Here is a 22,580-nt window from a genome sequence, read left to right as displayed (position 1 = left end):
TTGAGGGGCTCAGACCGTTAAGCGCCCAACTCTCCATTTCGACTCAGGTCGTGATCTCAGGGTGGGGAGATCGAGCCCCGTGTGGGGCTCCACACTCAGCAGGGCGCCTGCTTGGGACGCTCTCTCTTCCTCTGTCCCTCACCGCCACACATGTGCACGCGCGCGCGCTCTCTCTCAAATAAAAAATAAGCAGACCTTTAGAAAAAGAAACAATCACCCGTGTTTACTGCGGCACCGTTTACAACAGCCGACCTAGGGACGCAGCCCAAGCGCCCACCAGCGCGTGAGCGAATAAAGACGCGACCCACGCCCACGCGCGATGGGACAGTACTCAGCCGCAGCGCGATGAGATCCTGCCACTTGAACACCAGAGACGGGTCTAGAGAGCACGACAGTAAGTGAAGTAAGTCAGAGGAGAACAAATACCACGTGATTTCATGCATATGTGGAACCGAATAAACGAACCAAACAAAAGAAAAAAAGACACAGACTCTTCACTATAAAGAAAAACTGGTGGTTCCACAGGGGAGATGGGGCTGGAGATGGGTGAGACCGGTGAGGGGATTAAGAGGACACTTGTCTCGATGAGCCCCGAAGAACGCACAGAACTGTGGAGTCACCGTATTGCACACCTGAAGCTAATATAACACTGTACATCAACTTTACTGGCATTTAAATAAATAGTTATTTAAATTTAAAGCGGAAAAAAAGTTCTGAAAAAGTTGGAAGCAATAAAACCCAGTAGCAACAACCACACTGCTAAACAAGCATCATTTCCCAACAAAGGCGCCGCCGCGTCTCAGATCGGGCTCCTCAGAAGCCGCTAGACGAGGAGCCGTGGGAGGGTGACCGACTACTCCCAGAATAAACAGGAAGGAAGTGAGGAAAACTGAACAGGAAAGAGAAAACAGCCAAGCAAGAGTGCGGTGGCAGGTAAAACCCTGTAACAGCAGGGTCAGGCTGTTCCCTCACGGGCTCTGGGGTCTGAGCTAAGCCTCAAAGTTGTCCCAACCTGAAGCCACAGGCTGGGCTCTCCTGCCTTTACAGCAACCCTTCACTGGCTCTGGTCGCCTGGGCGATATATGTCCACTTCCTGTCCTCTCCCTCCGGCGGTCAGCGGCAGTCCTCCAGGAGGAGCTGAAGGCGAGGCCACTGAACCAAGAGGACAGAAACGTGCTGCAACAGCCAGCGTCCCGTACACAGGTCTTCTGGGAGAGATGGCTGACTCCACGTCTGGGGCAGAAAAGGTACACGATAACCCTGGAACACACCGCTCTCGATGAAAACCAGAAAGCCCTCAAAGACAACATAGGCATGTGAGGTCAAAAAAGGCCGACTATAAGGGGCACCCAGTGGCCAAAGATGGGACAATCTGAGCACCAAAAGTAATAGTGAGTTCCAAGAACTAAAGCACATCAAACACATGAAAACAAAAAAACTCATACTGATAATTCTCATAAACGTCTATTTGGCCATATTTAGTTTCTGGGCACCGGTTCACTATTATAAAGACCCATACACGGGGGCGCCTGGGGGCTCAGCTGGTTAGGCAATGACTCTCCAACTCAACGCAGGTCTCGACCTCAGGGTCGTGAGTTTGAGCCCCACACTGGGCTCCACACTCAGCACGGAGTCCGCTTGTCCCTCTTCCTCTGCTCTTCCCCACCCCACCCCGCCACCTCAAATAAGTCAAATCTTTTCTAAAATAAAAATAAACAAACAAATAATGCCCATACGTAAAGGCACAGAAGTAAGCATGAATCTTGCTTACTACAAATACCAACTACATTTCCAGCAGTTGATGAGCTAAGTTCTTCCTTACAGAAAAGGTAAAAATATTAAGTGCCCAAAGAACGACAGAATCATGAATTCACTGTTGTGTGACACAAACCTCTGTGTCTGCGAAAACCTACAGGGGACGCCTGGTAGAGAACTTCAGGGTGGACGGATCAGGACCAGCCGCCATCATGTAGCAAAAAGGGAAACATGTGGCACTAGACACGACGTGGCCCATGCAAGGGTAGCAGGAAGCCCACCCCTCTGCGGAGCTTCCCGGAGGAGTTCCGTCGGATTCCAATCAAGTCTCTAGATCCGTAGTTTATAAACAAAGGCAATTCTGCCTCCCAGGGACATCTGGTCACCTCTGGAGACATGTTTTAGTTGTCCCGGGGCTAGGGCGCTGCCAGCATCTGGAGGGGAAGGGCCAGAGATGCCGCTGAAGAGCCTCAAAACCACAGGCCTGCCACCGCCAACAAAATGAGCTCAGAAGCTCTGCCTTAGACTGAATTTCCAGTTAACAGGGGACGCTGAGGACAGAGGACGGCATCAAATGACACTGTGAGGAAATCAGTCCAATGCAGAACGGGGGAAGCCCCACAGGACAAACGACAGAGCCTCCTCAACAAAAAATGGCATAAAACAAGAGGGGCGAAGTTGTTACAGAGTGAAAGAGACACAGATCAAGCAACAGCAGAGGAGTAAACCTTGTTTTGATCCTGATCCTAACAAATCAATGGTAAAAAGTTATTTTTTAGATAACTGGTAAAATTTAAACTTGGGATCGACATTAAGTAATGTTGTGAAATTATTGTCAGTATTGCTAGGTGTAAGAATGCCCTGTGGTTGTACATCCTTAATTGTTCAAGATGCTTACAGGCACAGTTAGACCTAAAATCATATACAAAATCATAAACATATACAAATCATATACAAAAAGCACAGGGAGAGGCGCCTGGGTGGCCCAGTGGGTTAAAGCCTCTGCCTTCGGCTCGGGTCGTGGTCTCGGGATCCTGGGATCGAGCCCCGCATCGGGCTCTCTGCTCCGCGGGGAGCCTGCTTCCCCCTCCCCCTCTGCCTGCCTCTTTGCCTGCTTGTGGTCTCTGTCTCTCTCTCTCTCTCTCTCTGTGTGTGTGTGTGTGTGTCAAATAAATAAATAATCTAAAAAAAAACCTACTTTTTACTAACAATGGTTAAAATAAAGATTTTTCAAGCAACCTGAGAGAATTTACCACCATCAAACCTCACTAAAAGAAATAAATCCAAAAATGTTCTTCAAACACAAGGGGAGGAAAAGCCAAATGGATGATCTAAAATACAAGAATTGATGAAATATTAGAAGATATAATGATATCGATGGCAAAAAAAAATTAGGAAACTTCTTTCATGTGGAAATTCAAAACAACTCTTATAAATAAGTCATGGGTCATGAGAAATCATAATGAAACCTGGAAATAGATTTAGAAGTATGAAAACTATGGTGTTTCAAAACTCATGAGACACAACTAAAACCCTTCTTAGAGCAAAGGTTAAAAACGTGAACACGCCAGCAAAGTGGAGGAGCTCACATGCCGGGAGCCGCGCGTCCCACTGGTCACTGGGAGAAAGAATGTTACGATGTAGATAGAGAAAGTGGAAGAAAAAATAATAAATAAAAACAGAAAACAAAGATACAATGGAGAAGATCAAGAAAGCCAAAAATTGAGTCTATTTAACTAGACAAAGATTTAGGAGAAAAGGTGGTTACCAAGGGAAGGAAATTAGAAATGTCACAGTGATCGCAACGACAAATCCAGGAGACACTAACAAGATAAGAGGGTGTCCCACAGACGATGGCAGTCACTGATACTCACACAGCCAGCAAGGAAAGCTGGTAAAATCACCCAGAGTCCAACCCTACAGCACCCGGAAAATGAGTATAGGCCTGAACTTACATGTCAGTGAGAAAGTGAACGCTGAAGCCTGCACAAGCAGGCATCGAGCAGGGATTGCGTGGAGGAGGGAGAGGACAGCAGGATCTAGGTGACGGTGGGACACGGTGTTTGTCCTCGGAAGAGGGGGCCCCACCCTAAGAGAGGGACACTGAGATCGGAGCCCTGCCACCACCAAGTACACGGGCCTGACACCAGCAGCCTCGGAAGGCACTGCTTCTGGAGGCCAAAGACACACTTGGAAGGGAGCAGCCCACGTCAGCGGCTTCGTGATGAAGGGAAAGAGAAACGAGCTAGAGCTCGCCAGCGCCCCCAACAAGGCGCCACTGAACACAGAGGCTGCAGTTCACTGGGCTGACAGAAGAGGGTGCTTTTGAACCAGAGAGCAGGGAAGCCACCCGGAGCCCCTGCCTCGTCCCCCCACAATCACATGCAATCACTGGTCTCCGAAAATTCAGCACGCTTCCTCATCATCAGAAAATGGAACCCGACCGCCCCACAAAGCTTCTAGCAAAAGAAAACAGAAAGTAAGGATAAAATGTTTCAGCTAATAAAAAATGCTCCACAAAAAAAACTACCGCAAAGCAAGGGGAAAGCGAACTACAACACAGCTTTCCAACACGCGTCAAATACAATTAAACCAGCAATTGCTAATGAGAAAAACCACCACAAATAAGGTTGAAAGCTTGAAATAAGAATCTATGGAAAACCAGGAGAAGAGCGACGAGAGCTGACCGAACTCAGGAGAGAAACTGACAAAGAAATCATCTGAGAAATGAAGTAAAAGAGAAAGACAAGACTGTCTCAGAAACCGCAAGGAGTCCAAGGGAAAACAGACAGGACCGAAATCATCGCAAGACGACAAGAAGACAGGGGGAAATGAGCCAGGAGTTTTGATAAAAGTGCCAAAGACATTCTACGAAAAAAAAGCATAACCTTTACAACAAGCGGCAACAGAACAAATGCATATCCGTGTGGGGAGGAGGAAGGGAATAAAAAAACCCTCTACCCTCACCTCAGGCCATATATAAAAATTAACTCAAGACTTGGGCTCTTGGAAAGATGCATCCCACTAAGCACAACAAAAACCCCCTAGGCACCACATAAGGCCAACGTAAGATTCTGAAAGGTGGAGAGAAGCCAGATCAGTTAGGGACCTCGGGGCCTGAGGAACGACACGGCAGAAAGTTTGTCTTCTCTGGGTTTTCTTCTATGCCTCACCTAAGTCTGGTGCAGGAGAAGCCAGCAACCCAGAAATCTCAGCAGGCACAGATTTTTAAAAGCTCCCCCAAAAGCCAGCTCTCCCTAACAACAGGACCAGGAAAGATGCAGCCTATAAAGACAGGAAACTTACAGACAATAAACACTCTACTACAGTCAAACACCCCAGAAAAAACTGTAGCTCCATCTTGGCTCATGTGAGCAGAGGCCAAGTCGGAAGTGCAGACTTCTATCCTCACTAGCCCGTCATGAGGTACCCCCAGCCCCTCCCGGGGTAGAATCAGAGAGCCAAGTAGGGACCAGAGACTTTCATCCCGACCCTGCAGGAATAAGATACCCCCCGATCCATGTGAGATCAGTGAAGATCACATGGGCAGCCTGAACTGCAATTTCTACCCAAAAATGATGAGGCATCCCTCCCTTTTACTTGCCAGAGTGAATCACAGCAGACAGCCACGGACTTGACCACCACCCAGAGGTAATGAAATCTACCCACACTGTGTCAGCAGAGGCCATGTGGGGAGCACTGCCAAGGAACCCCCACCTCTCTCAGGGTGGTATCAGTGGAGGCCCAGCGGGAGCAAGGAGCCTGCTTCCACCGGGTGTGGGTGTCACTGAGAGTCGAGTGAGAAACCTGCGCTTTCACTTCCGTCGGTCGGTAATGAAGCAGTTCGCCCACCCTGCCCCTGCTGGAGGGGAATCACGCAAAACAGAAGGCTTAAGTAAAACTCAGAGGTTCGTAATATATTTTTTAAGATTTATTAATTTATTTATTTGACACAGAGAGAGAAATCACAAGTAGGCAGAGAGGCAGGCAGAGCGAGAGAGGAAGCAGACTCCCTGCCGAGCAGAGAGCCCGATGCTGGGGCCCGATCCCAGGACCCTGAGACCATGACCTGAGCCGAAGCCAGAGGCTTAACCCACTGAGCCACCCAGGTGCCCCGGTGTATAATATAATATTAAAATATCTAGGGTTCAATTAAAAAGTCACTTGTCACCAAGAACCAGGAAAATGCTAATTTGAATGAGAAAAGACAATCAATAGACACCAAGATGATACAGATGTTAGAATTATTTGAAAATAATTTCAAAGCACCATCATAAAAATACTTCAGCAGACATTTAAAAACACACTGGAAACAAATGAAAAAAATCTCACCAAAGAAATAGAAAATCGTTAGCAAAGAAATAGGAGAGATAAACAATTAAGTATAAACTTTAGAACTGACAAAATACAATAACAAATGAAAAAACTCAATAAATGGGCTCAGCAGCAGAATGGAAGGCACAGAGGAAAGAATCATTGCGTTGGAAGACAGAACAATAGAAATCACCCAGTCAGAACAACAGAGAGATAACAGACTGAAAAAAGGGAACAGAGCTTCAGGGACCTCTGGGACTAGGACAAAAGATCTACCATTCATGCTAACAGAGTCCTGGAAAGAAAAGAGAAAGAGGGAGGAGCTGAAGATGTATTCAAAGACAAAATGGATGAAAAAATTTCCAAATTTGGCAAAAAGACACAAACCTACAAATTCAAGAAGCTGAGCAAATCCCAAACACAATAAACCTAAAGAAACCCATGCCAAAATACATCATAATCAAACTTCTGAAATATAAAGACAAAGAAAAAATCTTGAAAGCAGCGAGAGAGAAACAACAGCTTACCTATGGGAAGAAAACAATTCGAGTGACAGTGGATTTCTCATCAGAAACCATGGAGGTCAGAAGGAAGAGGCACACGTTTTTTCAAGTGCTGAAAAAAAAAGAACTGTCAACCCAGAATTTATACCCAGTGTAGACACCCTTCAGGAACGAAGGGAAAATCCAGACACTCTCAGATGAAGGGAAACGTGGAGAACTTGTCAGCTGCAGACCTGCCCCAAAGGAAATAATAAGAAAGACCTCTAAACAGAAAGTAAATTATGAAAGAAGAAATACTGGAATATCAGGAAAAAAGAAAGAACAACAGAAGTAGTAAAAGTATGGGTAAATACAACACACTCTCCTTCTCCTCTTGAGTTTTCTACACTGGGCTTGACACTTGAAGCACAAACTAAAACATACACTGAGGTGGTTCTAAATGTATATGGAGGAAATCACCATGACATCCGTACACAGGAAGGAAAAAGAGGTCAACCTACTATATTTCACTTAAACTGGTAAAATAACAAACCCAGTAGACTGGGATACGTTATATATGTAATGTGATACCTTGAGCAACCATTCAAAAAACAATACAAAGAGACAGACTCAAAAGTACTGCAGATAAATCAAAATAAAACTCTAAAATACATAATAAGTAACCCATGGGGGCAAAAAAGAAAGAAACGAGAGAAATAAAAAACAAAGAATAAACAAAAATTAAACAGAAGACTTGTCATAACACACAGAATTACATCAAATGTAAATCGTCTGAATACGCCAAATAGAAAACAGACCTAAAAAAGTCGATTAAAAACACGACCCATTCATGTGTTGTCTGTAAGAAACTCACTTAAAATATAACCATATAGCTAGTTTGAACATAGAAAGGTGAAAAAGGTATACCATGCAAATGTCAATCAAAACAAAGTAGGAGTAGGTATATTCATGTCAGATAAAGTAGACATCAGAGCAAAGAAAATCATCAGGTCCAGAAAGACACATCACACGATGATGAAAGAGCCAACCCTTCAAGGAGACGGCAATTCTACACGTGCACGTGCTCAACAGCAGTGATGCAAAGTATGGGACGCAAAGCCTACAGAACTGAGAGAGACACGACACATCCACATTTCTGGTTGAAGACTTGAGCACCCCTTCCCAGCCACTGACAGGTCTAGACAGAAAACTGGCAGGTGCTGGTATGAAACAGATAACAGCCTTGTCACTACTGAGGACTGTTTTTTAATTCCAAAAAGGTATGTTTCTTTGGCAAAGTCTACCAAACGTCGATAGGACAATCAGCACCAGTTCCACACAATCACCTCTAAAACACAGAAGAAACACTTTCCGATTCAAACTATGAATTCAGTACCATTGTGATATCAAACCCAAAGACAGCACAAAAAAATAAAAGGGAAAGAAAGGAAAGTACCAATATCCCTCGTGAATACAGAGGCAAAACTCCTTAACAAAACATTAACAAACACGATTCTGCAGTATACACACATGTATACTGTATACGGTATATACAAATGTGTATACAGTATACACAAACGGCTGTGCAAGCGGCCAACAGAGCTTAACCCAGGGAGGCAAGGCTGACCTGGCATCTGAAGACCAACCAGTGCAAACCACCGTATCACCAAAGAACCACCATAGGGTCCCATAGACTGACACGCAACATCGTTTGACAAAATGTAGCACTGATCTAATGCCAACACTCTCAAGAAAAAGGAACAGAGGGGAACTTCCTCAACTCGATAAAGAACATCTACCAACACCCCCCACCCCAAAAACCCAAAACTAAAAACGAGAGCTAACATCATACTTCACACGTTGGAAGACTACATGTTCCCTCCTCCCACAAGATGAGACTAAGAGGGACGTCAGTGCTCACCACTGCTGTTCACCACAGTTCTGGAAGCCGACAGCGCAACGAGGGGGGGAAGGAAGAAAGACACACACACACCAGAAAGTGAAAACAAACTGTCCACTAGCAGATGACTTGATTCTTTATGCAGAAAATCCCAAGGAAGCTACAAGCACCTGGAGGAAAGACAAACCAAAGTTACATAATTTCTCTAAGAGCTGATGAAAATGAAGACATCGAATATCGGGATTACAGCATACAATTACATTATTAATCAGAGGAAAACTCATAACCTTCAGTAATCACGTAACAAAAATTAAAGAATAAAATAAGTAAATTAAGTGTCTAACTCAGGAAGCTAACAAATGAACAACAAAGTAAAACAAAAAGGCAAGAGGGAAATAATAAAGATAAAATTGGGAAGTAACAGGTTAAAAACGAAAATCACAGTAGAACTATCAATAAAATAAAATGTTGGTTCTCCTTATGAAAACCTACAGAATATATAAATCACCAATCTAATCAAGAAAAAAGGGAGGAAACATAAAACACACAGGATAAAAAATGATTAAGGGGGTAAAACAGAGGAAATTTTTTAAAAAACTTAAGCCACTCCTTTGTCTAACTATACATACATAAATTGGAAAACCTAGATTGGATGATCAGGAAATTGTATCTGCCAAACAGATCTCAGGAGATAAGAGATAAGAAGTTTAAACAGACAATATCCAGACGAAAGGAAAAATTATCAAAGAATTATCCTTCCCAAAGAAACCGGACCCAGATGATCTCACGAGGAAATTCTACCAAATCGTTAGAGACCAAGCAATCCTAATGCTACTTAAACTATCCCAGAAAAGAAAAAGAAGAAAACATTGTCATTCTTTCTGTGACCCGGTAAGAGGCACAGCATACAGACAACACCTCGGGTAAACCGGCCGCAGAGGGCCCCTCAGCGTGATGACACACGCACGTCAGGGCATCCTGTACCGCGATGCCGTTGGGGTTCGTCTGGCTGACGTTTACGTAGGGAAAATGTGTACTTCCCCACACCCAATGTTGATTTATTCATGTGAGAGAGAAAGAGAGCGCGCAGAGGAGGAGGGGTGGAGAGAACGGAAGCAGACGCCCTGCTGAGTGTGCAGCCAGACCCAGGGCCCCACCCCAGGACTCCGAGAGGGTGACCTGAGCAGAAATCAGGACTCCGCTGCGTGATCCACTGAGCTACTCAGGCACCCCTCAATATAACATTTGTAACCCAAAAAACGTGGGAGAAACTCCCAGCCAAGATTCCAAGTTCAGCTGATTGACGATGAGAATCGTGCACGGATGTTCCCGAAAAGGACAGAAGCCGCGGTGAAGGTGTGCACAGCAAGTGCCTGTGAACAACTGCTTTAGCTGTGGCGGTCGGGGGAAATGCGGCAGGCATTCTGTGTCCTAACGGGGTGGTTTTCACTTTTCACTATTTACCTGTCTTTGAGCTGTATGCGTTAAGATTTATGTATTTATTTTTAGAGAGAGAGAGACAGAGAGAAAGAAAGCACGAGCAGGGGGAGGGGCAGAGGGAGAGAGCCTCCAGCAGACGTCACGCGGACCATACGGCCCAACACGGGGCTTGATCGCACGACCCCGAGATCACGACCTGAGCCGAAATCAAGAGTCAGACACTTAACCGAATGAGCCACCCAGGCACCACAGTTCTGTTTTTAAAAATTAATTGGGGATTTTGAGTACAACCAACTTTAATACATTACAATTTTTATAGTACATTATAATTTTCCCATTTACAAAAACAGGAAATGGCAACATAACAACATATAATTTTCAGTAATGGATGAATGAAATCAAACATCAGGGAACTACACAGCATTCCTACCCAAACCATATGATACTTGAACATGGGATAAGAAAGCTACAGAACACTTCTCACTTTAAAATACACAATTAGGAAGATATGTGCTATGGTGAGTGCTGTGAAGTGTGTAAACCTGGCGATTCACAGATCTGTCCCCCTGAGGCTAATAATACATTATATGTTAATAAAAAAATTTTAAAAATTTAAACATATATGTATAAATAAATACATACATACATAATTATATGATTGATGAATCACTGCCCTCTATACCTGTAAACCAATAATACATTATATGTTCATTAATTGAATTTAGATTTTAAAAATAATAAATAAAACAAAATATGCAATATAATGATTTATAGGAAATACAGATGACCAGATGACCACAGATGACCACCATATATTTCTCAGACATCTGGCCTTCATCCACAGTTCTTGAGAACGCCTCAGAACCCTAACGGTGACGTAGGTACCCTGAAGGGTGACGTCTGGACCCCACCCAAGGGCGGGAGCTGGTCGGCCGGAGAAGGAGCCACGTGACCAGGGGCTGAGCCACGCAGCCGCAGCCCCGACTTCCAGGGAGGGCAGAGAGGCTGCAGGAGGAACCAGCCAACGGCCAACGGCTTAGTAAATCAGGAGCGCAGCAAAGCCTCCCTAAAACCCAAGGACTGGGTTCAGGGGGCCTCGGGCTGGCGGGCAGGGGAGGCTGGGAAGAGCGGCCCCGGGAGGGCACGGCGGCCCCACGCGCTCTTCCCGGCCCGCGCCACGTCCCTCTTCAGCTCCTGACGCTCACCACGCGTCACAGCCTTTAACAAACGGGCAAACGTTCAGTGTCTCCCGGAGTTCTGTGAACAACCCAAGGAACTTAGAGAGGAGGAGTCGGAAGCCCAACCTGTAACTGACAGGTCAGAAGCAGAGGGGACAGCCCGGGGTGCCCGAGTGGAGCGTGGGGGGGTCTTCTAGGACGGAGCCCTTAAGCGGTGGAACCCGATGCCATCTACTGGGCAGCAGTAGCAGAAGTCAGCCGAGTTCTGGGACACCCTACTGCTGTCTGAGAATCGCTTGGTACCGGGCGGAGGGCTGGGGGGCAGAGAAGGCGTCCATGTTGAAATTGGGTCTGGAATTTGGGTCAACCCAAAAATCCTACATAAAATATTAACAGACTATAACATCACAGTAGAAAATATGTTAACTGGGGCGACTGGCTAGCTCAGTCAGGAGAACATGTGACTCTTCATCTTGGGGATATGAGTTCGAGCCCCACATTGGATGTAAAGATTACTTAAAAATAAAAATCTTTAAAAAAATATTAACAGGGGCACCTGGGTGGCTCAGTGGTTAAGCCTCTGCCTTCGGCTCAGGTCGTGATCCCGGGGTCCTGGGATCGAGCCCCGCATCGGGCTCTCTGCTCAGCGGGGAGCCTGCTTCCCCCTCTCTCTCTGCCTGCCTCTCTGCCTGCTTGTGATCTCTGTCTGTAAAATAAATAAATGTTTAAAAAAAAAAAGATTCCAATGAATACTGTTACGCTGAAAATAAATAAAAAATTTAATTAAAAAAAAAAACTAAAAGCTAAAAAAAAAAAAAAAAAGATTCTCTCCCTCCCTCTTCCTCCACCTCCCCCCATCCTTCTCCCTCGGGGCGGGGTGGGGGGGGGGGAGAAAGAGCAGAAATCACTGAAATTGAAAACATAAAATAAAGAAAGAATATCAACAAAACCAATGCAACTGTTTCTTTGAAAAGATCATTAAATTTAGATTAAAATCATTTAGGCTAACTAAGAAAAAAGAGGGAAAACACAAATTACTAATAGAAGAAATGAAAGAGGGGACATCAATATTGATCTCATGAACATGAAAAGGATAATAGAAGAACACTACGAACACCTCTATGCCCACAAATTCAATAACCTACATGAAATGGGCCAAGTCCTTGGAAGGACAAATCTGCCAGAACTCACACGAGAAGAACCAGACAATGTAAATACGGTTCTATCTATTAAAGAGATTAATTCATAAATTAACTACCTTCCAAAACAGAAAGCATCAGGCCTGGATGGGTTCACTGATGAATTCTAGCCAACATTTAAGGAAGAGATTATTGCAGTTGTCAACAATCTCTTTCAAAGGACAGAAGCAAAGGGAGTACTTCCTAACTCATTTTATGAGGTCAGCATTACCCTAGTAACAAAACCAGACAAGGCATTACAAGAAAAGAAAACTATACACCAATATCTCTCATGAACATATGCAGAAATTCTTAACAAAATATTAGCAAATCAAATCCCAGAAAGTATAAAAAGAATTATATACCATAACCAAGTGAGATCTGTCCTAGGTATTCAAGGGTCTTCCAACATTTGAAAATCACTGAATGATCACATTGACAGACTAAAAAAGAAAAGTCACTTGATCATATCAATAGATGCGAAAAGCATTTGACAAAATCTAACACCCATCAATCACAAAAACTCTCCGAAAACTAGGAATAGAAGGGAACTTTTTCAACTTGATAAAGACTATCTTTAAAAAACCGACAGCTCAGGGGCACCTGGGTGGCTCAGTGGGTTAAAGCCTCTGCCTTCGGCTCAGGTCATGAGACCAGGGTGCTGGGATCGAGCCCCGCATCGGGCTCTCTGCTCCACGGAGAGCCTGCTTCCTCCTCTCTCTCTCTCTGCCTGCTTCTCTGCCTACTTGTGACCTCTGTCAAATAAATAAATAAATATTTAAAAAAAAAAAAAAAACAACTGCTCACCTCCTGCTTAATGATGAGAAACCTGAAGTTCCCCACTAAGATCAGGTCTATAAGGCAAGGATGTCACCTCTCACCACTCCTTTCAACATCATGTTGGATGTCCTTGCTAAAGTAATAAGGCAAGAAAAGGAAATAAAACATATACAGATTGAGAAGGAAGACATAAAACTGTCTTTTTTCACAGATAATGTGATATCTGTATAGAAAATCCAAAAGAATCAACAAAAAAACTCCTGGCACTAAATGTGATTTTAACGGGGCCCCTGGGTGGCTCAGTAGGTTAAGCCTCTGCCTCCGGCTCAAGTCTTGATCTCAGGGTCCTGGGATCGAGCCCTGCATCAGGCTCTCTGCTCAGCAGGGAGTCTGCTTCCCACCCACCCCCGCTTTCTCTGCCTGCCTCTCTGTCTGCTTGTGATCTCTGTCAAATATATAAATAAAATCTTTTTTTTAAGTGATTTTAGTAAGATTGCAGGATACAAGGTTAATACACAAAAGTCAATTACCTTCCTATTTATCAACAATGAATAAACGCAATTTGGAATTAAAAGCATGGTATCATTTATACAAGCTCCCCCCCAAAATGAAATTCTTAGGCATAAATCTAACAAAACATGTACAAGACCTACATACGGAAAACTGAAACTCTGATGAAAGAAATCAAAGAACTAAGTAAAGACAGAAGTGTTCCTTGTTCATGATCAGGAAGAGTCAATACTGCCGACTTGTTCATGATCAGGAAGAGTCAATACTGCCGAGGTGCCAGTTCTTCCCAACTTGCTCTGTAGATTCAATGCAATCCCACTCAAAATCTCATCAAGTTATTTTATGGATATCAGCAAAATGACTCTAAAGTTTATATGGGGAAGCAACAGACCCAGAACAGCCAACGTTCAACATAGAAGGAGAAGAACAAGGAGGACCAATGGCACCCAACTTTCAGACTCCCTCCAAAGTTAGTGGTCAAGACAGGGCCATCTCGGTGACAGAACTGACAAACAGAACAACAGAACAGAGTAGAGAGCTCAGAAATAGACCCCGGAAACAGAGCCACCTGATCATCAAGACAAAGAAGCACAGGTCATCCGTGGGACAAAGACCATCTCTTCAACAGCTGGAGCTACAACCCCGGATGTCCACATGTGGGAATGAAAGCAGACACAGACATTACACCCTTCACAGAAGTCAGGTCAAAATGACTCGTAGGCCTAAATGTGAAATGCAGAACCATGAAACCCCTAGGGGACGACATCGGAGAAAACCTAGATGACCTTGTTTATGATGACCTTTTAGATACACCACCAAGCACGTGAGCCACGGAAGACATAACGGATCAGCTGGACTGAAGTTAATCAATTCTGCTCTCTGAGAGACAACGTCAAGAGAACAGTTAGATGAGCCACAAAAGGGAGGGAAAGAGTTGCAAAACACAGAGCTGATAAGAAAAGAAGTGCTATCTAAAATTTACAAAGAACTCTTAAAAATCGAAAATAAGAAAACAACCTAATTTTAAAAATGGGCCAAAGATCTTAACCAAAAAGATAACGCAGACTGCAAATAAGTATATAAAAGCAATGTACCACATCACACGTCATTAGGGAAATGCAAATTAAAACAATTTGGTGCCACTACACACTTACAGAATGGCCAAAATCTGGAACACTGACCATACCAAATGCTGGCAAGGATGTGGAGTAATGAGAGCACTTGTACATTGCTAGAGTTAAAATGCAGAATGGTACGGACAGCTCAGTGGTTTCTTACAAAACTGAACACACTCTTGCCATATGATCGAGCCATTTACTCTCCTTGGTATTTACCCAAAGAAGCTGAAATCAAGTTCACACAAAATCTTGCACACAGATGTTTTTAACAGCTTTATACACGATTGCCAAAATTTAGAAGCGACCAAGATGGTCTTCAGTAGATGAATGGATAAACTGTGGAACACCCAGACAATGGGAATATTACTCAATGCCAAAAAGAAAGGAGCTTTCAAGACATGAAAAGACATGGAAGAACCTTAAATACATATTGGCAAGTGCAAGAATCCAGTCTAAAAAGGCTACGTACTCTATGATTCTAAATATATCGCATTCTGAATAAGGCAAAACCATGGTCAGTAAAGACTTCAGGGGTTGCTAAAGTTGGGGAGGGGGAGGGATGAAGAGGCAGAGCACAGAGAATTATTAGGGCAGGGCACATACTCTGTGCCATACTACAGTGACAGCAATACGTCATTGTACCTTTGTCCAAACCCATGGGATGGGCAACACCAAGACTGAGCCCGAAGGTAAACCACCGACGTCGGGCGATTACGATGTGTCCGTGGAGGTTCACCCCGGTAACGGATGCAGCATCTGATGGGGAATGTGGATAATGGGGGAGGCTATGTTTGTGTGGGGCACAGAGTCATGGGAACCCTCTGTACCTTCCTCTTTGTTTTGTTTTGAACCTTAAACTACTCTTCAAAAAATTAAGTCTCAAATTTTCTTTCAAATAAGAAAATTAAAAAGTCAGCAAACGGTATGAAGAGTTGTCTCACCAAATAAGACATACAGACGGCAAATACACAGATGAAAAGATGCTCGATGTCACGTGTCATTAGGGAACTGCAAACAGAGCAAGGAAATACCCTTACATACTTGTCAGAAGGGCAAAGCGCAAAACACGGACAGAACGGGATGCTGGAGCGGAGCTGGAGGAACGGTTCTCACTCACTGCGGGTGGGAATGCCAAGCGGTACAGCCACTTGCTTAGACTACCGGCTCTTTACAAAACTAAACACAACCTCACCTTACAACCAACAGTCATGCTCTTAGCTGTTCGCCCAAATGAGCTGAAAGTGTACGTCCATACGAAATCCTGAACATAAATGCTTACAACAGCTTTATGCACAATTGCCAAAATCTGGAAGCAACCGAGATGCCCTTCAGCAGGTGCACGGATCAACTGTGGAACGGCCAGACAACGGATTACTCCTCACCGCTAGAGAGAAATGGGCTAGCAAGCCATGAAAACACACGGTGGAACCCTCCAAGCACACTGCAAGTGCAAGAACCCAATCTGAAAAGGCTGCACGCTGTATGATTCCAACTATATGACATTCTGGAAAAGGCAGAACTACAGAAACAGCAAAAAGATCCGTGGTTGCCAGGAGTTGGGGAGGAGGGGCTGCACCTGACTCATGGACAAAAGCCAGGTGGGAACCCTGGGCTCATCCTCGAGCTTAAGCCAGAGAGAAGCAGACCAGGAGTCTGGGAACACAGACCCATTAGTATCCATGAGAGCTGAAACCAGAGAATGGGCCAGGGAAAGTTCTCTCCCAAGGAAGCGAAGGGCAGGGGGAAGCCAAAGCGGCCAGAGTTGGCTGCTCCAGCTACGGTACACCGGTTCATGGTACACCGGTTCCCAGGTCCCAGATGAGAGCACCTGCCCAAGAGGTGAAGGGCGTATGCACATGGCTGTGTGTGTGTGGACACATCTGCAAACACGGGCCGGCATTGCAGGGCACCTGGTCTTCTCGAGACCAAACTTCATCACACCTGGTATGTGTGCTCAGTTTCCACGGCCAGGCCCTCTCCAACCGCCCCCAGGATGCTCTATCTTTGTGCTCACAAGCCATCTGTGCACCTGCTACACACGGTGTGAGAGGACTGCATCTGACCCCTCCAGGTCTCTCTGTCCCTACTAGACGGAGTGACCTGCAGACACAAAGAGCCTGTTGCTTGCCTCATACCCTCAGTGCCCACACACGGCTGGGCAGGGAGCAGCTGTTCAATCAGGAGTGTGGGAGGGAGGGAGGGAAGAAGAGCTCAGGCCAAGGCCTGTGGGGACCTCAGAGCAGGAGTCACAAAGCACGTAAGTCATGGGAACACCACCGGCTAGTTGTCAGCCCCCATCAGGTCTGGGGCCAAGGTCCGTAGCAGCTTTCACATAACTAGGAAGGGTCACGACCATCCTAGGGTCTGTCTTCCTGATGAGACTTATAAGTCCCACAAGGGCAGCCCTGGTCCCACTCCCTCCCGCTGCCCCCAGCACTAACACCCTGGCTGGCGCTCAGCTGGTAACGTGCAGGTATCTTTGGAAGGGAGGACAACAGCGCTTCAGTGACCTGGGATAGTAATAGCTCCCCTCGGGGAAAACAAAGAGACAGCACGGCGCGACGCCGAGCACAGAGGATCTCCTCTCCAGCTGCTGAGACGGTTCACACAGGCAGGCTCCATCCCCAAGCAGCGGTCACGGAGGGGGCTGGGGGAGAGCCAACCGGGCCGGCACAAGGTGGGCCCTGCCCCACTCAGATGGGAGATACTCACTGGGAACAGCCGTGGTCTCCCCAGGAGGGCCGGTCAGCGTCACCGGGATGTGCACAGTGGCACTCAAGTCCGAGGGTTGACTGCCCATCCGTGTGACGTTCCGCTGATTATCTGCATCCTCTGGCTGTTCCTCTACCTTCTGCAGACAAGTGCTGGGCAAGGCGTGCACAGGGCCCACACCCACTGGTCCACTGGCCTCCAGGTCACAGTGCGGCTCCCTGCAACCAAGAATGCACGTCAGAGTCCGATGCGGCCCCCCACTGCTATTCAGTCTGGAAACCCAGCTCCGTGTGCCCCCACGCCGACCAAATAAAGCCCCGACCGCTTCCTCCGCTATTCTGGCATTTCCTCTGGTTTTTATCACTTTGTACATTTCTATGTTTTTAGGGCTGATTCTCCTGTCCGTCCCTGGCACAAAACCAGGCACGGCTGGCATCAGTGTGTACGGAAAGGGAACTGTCTCCAGCATGAAGAAGCCGGTAGGAGGGTTTCCCTCAGCCACTCCACTGAGAGCCTAGAACACCACCAGACCAAGAGGCCCAGCACAGGGCTCGGCACAGAGACGGTGCCTGGACTGGGCTGACCCCGGAGGGTCACCTCCAGCTGCAGGAGTTCTTGCAGACTACCGGCCTTAGCCTGGGGGGCTCCTGCTACCCCAGCTTGCTCACAGAGTCAGAGTCAGATCCTGGCCCGCCAGAAGCAGGCTGGACGAGGCTGCCGTGGAAGGGTAGGAGGTCCACTGTGTCATGGCCACCCAGCCTGGCCCTACTCCCTTCTACCATTTGGCCCTCTGGGTCATGGCCACCCAGCCTGGCCCTACTCCCTTCTACCATTTGGCCCTCTGGGTCATGGCCACCCAGCCTGGCCCTACTCCCTTCTACCATTTGGCCCTCTGGGTCATGGCCACCCAGCCTGGCCCTACTCCCACTCCCTTCTACCATTTGGCCCTCTGGGTCATGGCCACCCAGCCTGGCCCTACTCCCACTCCCTTCTACCATTTGGCCCTCTGGGTCATGGCCACCCAGCCTGGCCCTACTCCCACTCCCTTCTACCATTTGGCCCTCTGGGTCATGGCCACCCAGCCTGGCCCTACTCCCTTCTACCATTTGGCCCTCTGGGTCATGGCCACCCAGCCTGGCCCTACTCCCTTCTACCATTTGGCCCTCTGGGTCATGGCCACCCAGCCTGGCCCTACTCCCTTCTACCATTTGGCCCTCTGGGTCATGGCCACCCAGCCTGGCCCTACTCCCTTCTACCATTTGGCCCTCTGGGTCATGGCCACCCAGCCTGGCCCTACTCCCTTCTACCATTTGGCCCTCTGGGTCATGGCCACCCAGCCTGGCCCTACTCCCTTCTACCATTTGGCCCTCTGGGTCATGGCCACCCAGCCTGGCCCTACTCCCTTCTACCATTTGGCCCTCTGGGTTATGGCCACCCAGCCTGGCCCTATTCCCTTCTACCATTTGGCCCAGTGGCCTCCTTAGGCCTCCCTCGGGCTCTCCCCATGTTTTTCTTTTCCCTGGGCCACTATGCTCTTCCCATGCCAACATGTCCCAAACCAGTCCCAACAACTTCCCCATGCTCTCTTTCCCACCGGGGTGCCTTGGGCTAATGGCTGACGTTCACTGAGCATACCCTACCCCCCACACACAGTTTTAAGCATTCTACACGACACCCCGAGAAGGCAGGATTGTCACCACCACAAGAGAGATGAAAACAGAGAGCAGGGGGACCAGCCGCAACAGGGGCCGCTGGGCAGCTCTGCACCCCCAACCCTGTGGACCCTGCCGCCCCAGCCCGCCAGCCCACCATCAGCCGCTTTGCAGCCCCCCCCCACCCCCCAGCCCGGCCCCCTCCCCGGTCCACCATCAGCCGCTCTGCAGTCCCGGCCCGCCCCCCCCCCCCCGGTCCACCATCAGCCGCTCTGCAGCCCCCGCCAGCGCCCCCCCCCCCGCCCGGCCCCCTCCCCGGTCCACCATCAGCCGCTCTGCAGCCCCACCCACCCCACCCCCGGCCCGGCCCCCAACCCGGTCCACCATCAGCCCCTCTACAGCCGCCCCACCCCCCCACCCCCCCCGCCCCCCCACCCCCCCCGCCCCCCCGCCCCCCCGCCCCCCCGCCCCCCCGCCCCCCCCGCCCCCCCACCCCCCCCGCCCCCCCACCCCCCCCGCCCCCCCACCCCCCCACCCCCCCCACCCCCCCGCCAGCGCCTCAGTCCGCCACGGGCGCGCGCGCTTCCTCACTTGGGCTGGTGGTTCCGGAGCTCCTTCTCCTTGTCGCGCCCCTCGCCCTCGCCCTCCTTCTCCGCCGCCTCCTTCTCGGCGTCCTCGTGCGAGGGCAGCGCCCTGTGCCGGGCCCGGTGCCGCCGCGCCGGCTCCTCCCCGCTCCCCGCCTCTCGGGGGCCGGCCCGGGGGCCGCCGCGGTGGCGCGCTCGCCGCTCGCCCTTGGCCGCGCCGCCGTCCTTGCCCTGCTCGGGCGCGTGCCGGTGCGCGCGGTGGCGCCGGGGCTCGCGCTCGGCCGCCTCGTCCGGGGAGCCGCGCCGGTGGTGGCGCCGGCCGCCCTCGGGGCCCGGGCCGCGGCCGCGCTCGCTCCGGGCCTCCTTGCTGCGGCTGCGGTGCGGCCGCGGCCGCTCCTCCCGGGCCCCGGGCTCCCCGCCGTCGGCCTTCGGGGCGTCCGTCCGCTCCTGCTCCGCCGCCGGGGCCGGGGCCGGGGCCGGGGCCGCCGCCTTGTCGCGGTGCCGGTGGTGCCTGCGCGGCGGCGGGTCGGCGCCCTCCGCGGCCTCCGCGCCCTCGGGCCGGGCCTTGCCCCCGGCGGGGACGCGCGGCCCGTCGCGGCCCAGCTCCACCACGAGCGGCCGGTCCAGGTGCGTCTTCATGTCGGGCCGCAGGTGGCGCGCGGTGGCGTAGCGCAGCCGCTCCTCGGGGTCCATCTCGCTGTACAGCGCCTCGCAGCTGGCCCGCAGGTTCTGCAGCCGCAGCTGGCTGGCCCGCTGCTCCCACACCGAGCGCGCCTTGGCCGAGTTCTGCGGCCTGCTGCGGGGAGACCGGCGGTGAGGCCGCGCGCGCCCACGCTCCGCCTCGCCCGGGAAGCCACGGAGGGGCGCAGCGAGGGAGGGGGGCGGGGGCGGGGGCGCGGGGCGGGAGCCCTGGAGTCCCCCGCCCCCGGTGCAGAACAAGTAAGGGACACCCAGGGGGCCCAGGATTCAGCCCTGCCCCCACCCCGTCAGGACCCCACCGACTGTGGGAGCACCAGCCTGCGGGTGGGCAGGGGGGGGGGCTCAAGGCCACCCTGGAGCAGCTGTACAGGGGCCCTTGGCCAAGGGATGCAGGGCAGTGGGAATGACAGGCACCAGCACGAGGTGGCAGACAGGCTTCCAGGGCAGGTGGGCTGCGGGCTAGGCAGGCCAACAGGGAGAGGAGGGGGGCAGCGTCCGAATGGGGCAGGACTGAGGAAGAGCCTGCAGGAGCCCCCTGCAGCCGCCCTGGGGCGCTGGCCTTGCTTCAGCATGGAGCAGAGCGGCCCGGGGAGGGGCTTCTCCACCTCCACTTCTGGAAAAACAGCCACTGACCAGGAGACGGGGGTGTCCGTGAGAGGCCCTGAGAAGAGGCGGGTCCCCGGGATTGGAGCAAGGGGTCGGGGGCAGTGGCCCCCTCTCAGGGCCAAAGGATAAGCTGGGGCTGCTCCCTAAGGTGGTCAGCCCCATCCAGGCACCTGCCACTCGGCTCAGTGACCACTTGCTCCCAGGAACCCAGCAGTTAGGTCTGGGGCTAGAGGTGCTCCCTCCTGTGGTCCTCAATGCCCTCCACTCTCCGGGCCCCACAGAGAGCCCCTTCCTTCCACCAGCGCAGAGAGAAGCCCTCCAGCACCAGGAGTGGCCTGTGCTCCAGGCTCAGCTGTCCCTGCACAGGCCATCAAAGGTTTGACCACCCCCCAGCCTCATCCACATAGTCACAGGTCGGGCTCCCCAGCCCAGGGTACACGAGAAACCCTTTGCATTCTGGAATCTGTGCTGAACAAGGCCTCCAAAGTAGGCGACCCCAGTCCCACCCCGGCCAAGCGGGAACCTCGTCTAAGGCCAGTCTTGTCCTTCAGCCTCTGGAGGTTTCTGGACCCACTGTCGTGGTCGTTGTTCAGAGCCACACTGTGCTGTGGGCTGCGGTGGCCCACCTCCCCCAACCCTCACAGCGACCTCCCTACTGCACAGATGAAGACACTGAGCCTAGACTATAGGGGGCCTCCAGCCAAGTCGCTGACGGAGCCAGGGTCAGACGCGTGCCAAGACAAGACAGAAAAAAGGTCTCTAAAGAGGTGAGGCCTTAGCCAGAGCCCTGGCTGCACTGACAGCACAGAGTCACAGCCTGAGGCGCCCCAGACCAGGGCCCAGGCTGGACAGGCCACGAGCATCAGGGCCCTGGGCCACTGAGCACCATGCTGACCTGCAAAGCCAGAGGTGGCCAGGCGAGGGGACAGCCCAGTGCCTGTGGCTCGTCTGCACGAAGTGTGTGATGCCAGATCCAGCCCCTTTGGAGGGGAAGTCCAGGCTCCAATGAGGGGAGCCATGTCCAGGGCACTGCCTCACAAGAATGGCAGCCAAAGAGCACGATGTCGGTCCCTCGCCTGGGAGCCCCTGTGTTGGGCAGGCAGGGCAATGCATGGGGGACAAGTGTGGCCTCTCTGGCCGTCTGCTAACCAACACCGTCAACGGCCTCGCCAGGTCCTGGCCTGCCTCCTCTGAGCCATCAAAGCTGTCCTTCCCTGCTCCCAGGGACACCCTGCAACAGACCCCCCCCCCACCTTCTCTTTCCGTCCCTTGGACTTCAACCTAGAGCCCAGGGGACCTACCATCCCAGCCTGGCACCGAAATAAAGGACCCAACTGTGAACAATGCTAAACCACGTGAGCTGGGTGACAGGAGCCCGGGAGCCGACAGCCAGCTTGGCCACCTGACGCAGGCTGGGACGCAGCGCCACATGGTCCTCAGGGTGAGGGCTGGGGCCGGTTCTCTGCCAGAACAGACAGGCGGTGAAGACGGCGGGGACGGTGTGCAGGCTGGGAGCTCAGGACAGGCTCCTGGTGACATAGCCCCGCTCTCCCCCTGACCCTAGCTGCAGCTCCTTCTCTCCCAGAGACCAGCCAAACTCCACGAAGGGATGACTTGTCCCGTCACACACAGGGTGCCACGGAGCTAGCAGACTCCCCCCGAACTTCCCAGG

The 22,580-nt window shown here is 50.5% G+C and overlaps 1 protein-coding gene across 2 annotated transcripts in view; it reads right to left on the bottom strand.

The window, feature by feature from the left end:
- The window catches only part of CACNA1B (calcium voltage-gated channel subunit alpha1 B), a gene marked incomplete at both ends in the record, with an annotated part of 175,908 nt that overhangs the window by 66,087 nt on the left and 87,241 nt on the right, over positions 1-22,580 (bottom strand). For both annotated transcript variants that reach the window (XM_080820781.1, XM_080820780.1), the window contains 2 exons: positions 17,368-17,585; positions 19,611-20,396. In XM_080820781.1, the coding sequence (XP_080676907.1) occupies positions 17,368-17,585; positions 19,611-20,396 (1,004 nt within the window). The remainder of the gene's footprint in view (positions 1-17,367; positions 17,586-19,610; positions 20,397-22,580) is intronic.

The sequence above is a fragment of the Martes martes genome (genome assembly GCF_963455335.1).
Source record: "Martes martes genome assembly, chromosome: 12".
Classification (NCBI taxonomy): Eukaryota; Metazoa; Chordata; class Mammalia; order Carnivora; family Mustelidae; genus Martes; species Martes martes.
The sequence above is the reverse complement of the archived record's forward strand: the minus strand, read 5'-3'. Positions and strand labels throughout refer to the sequence as shown.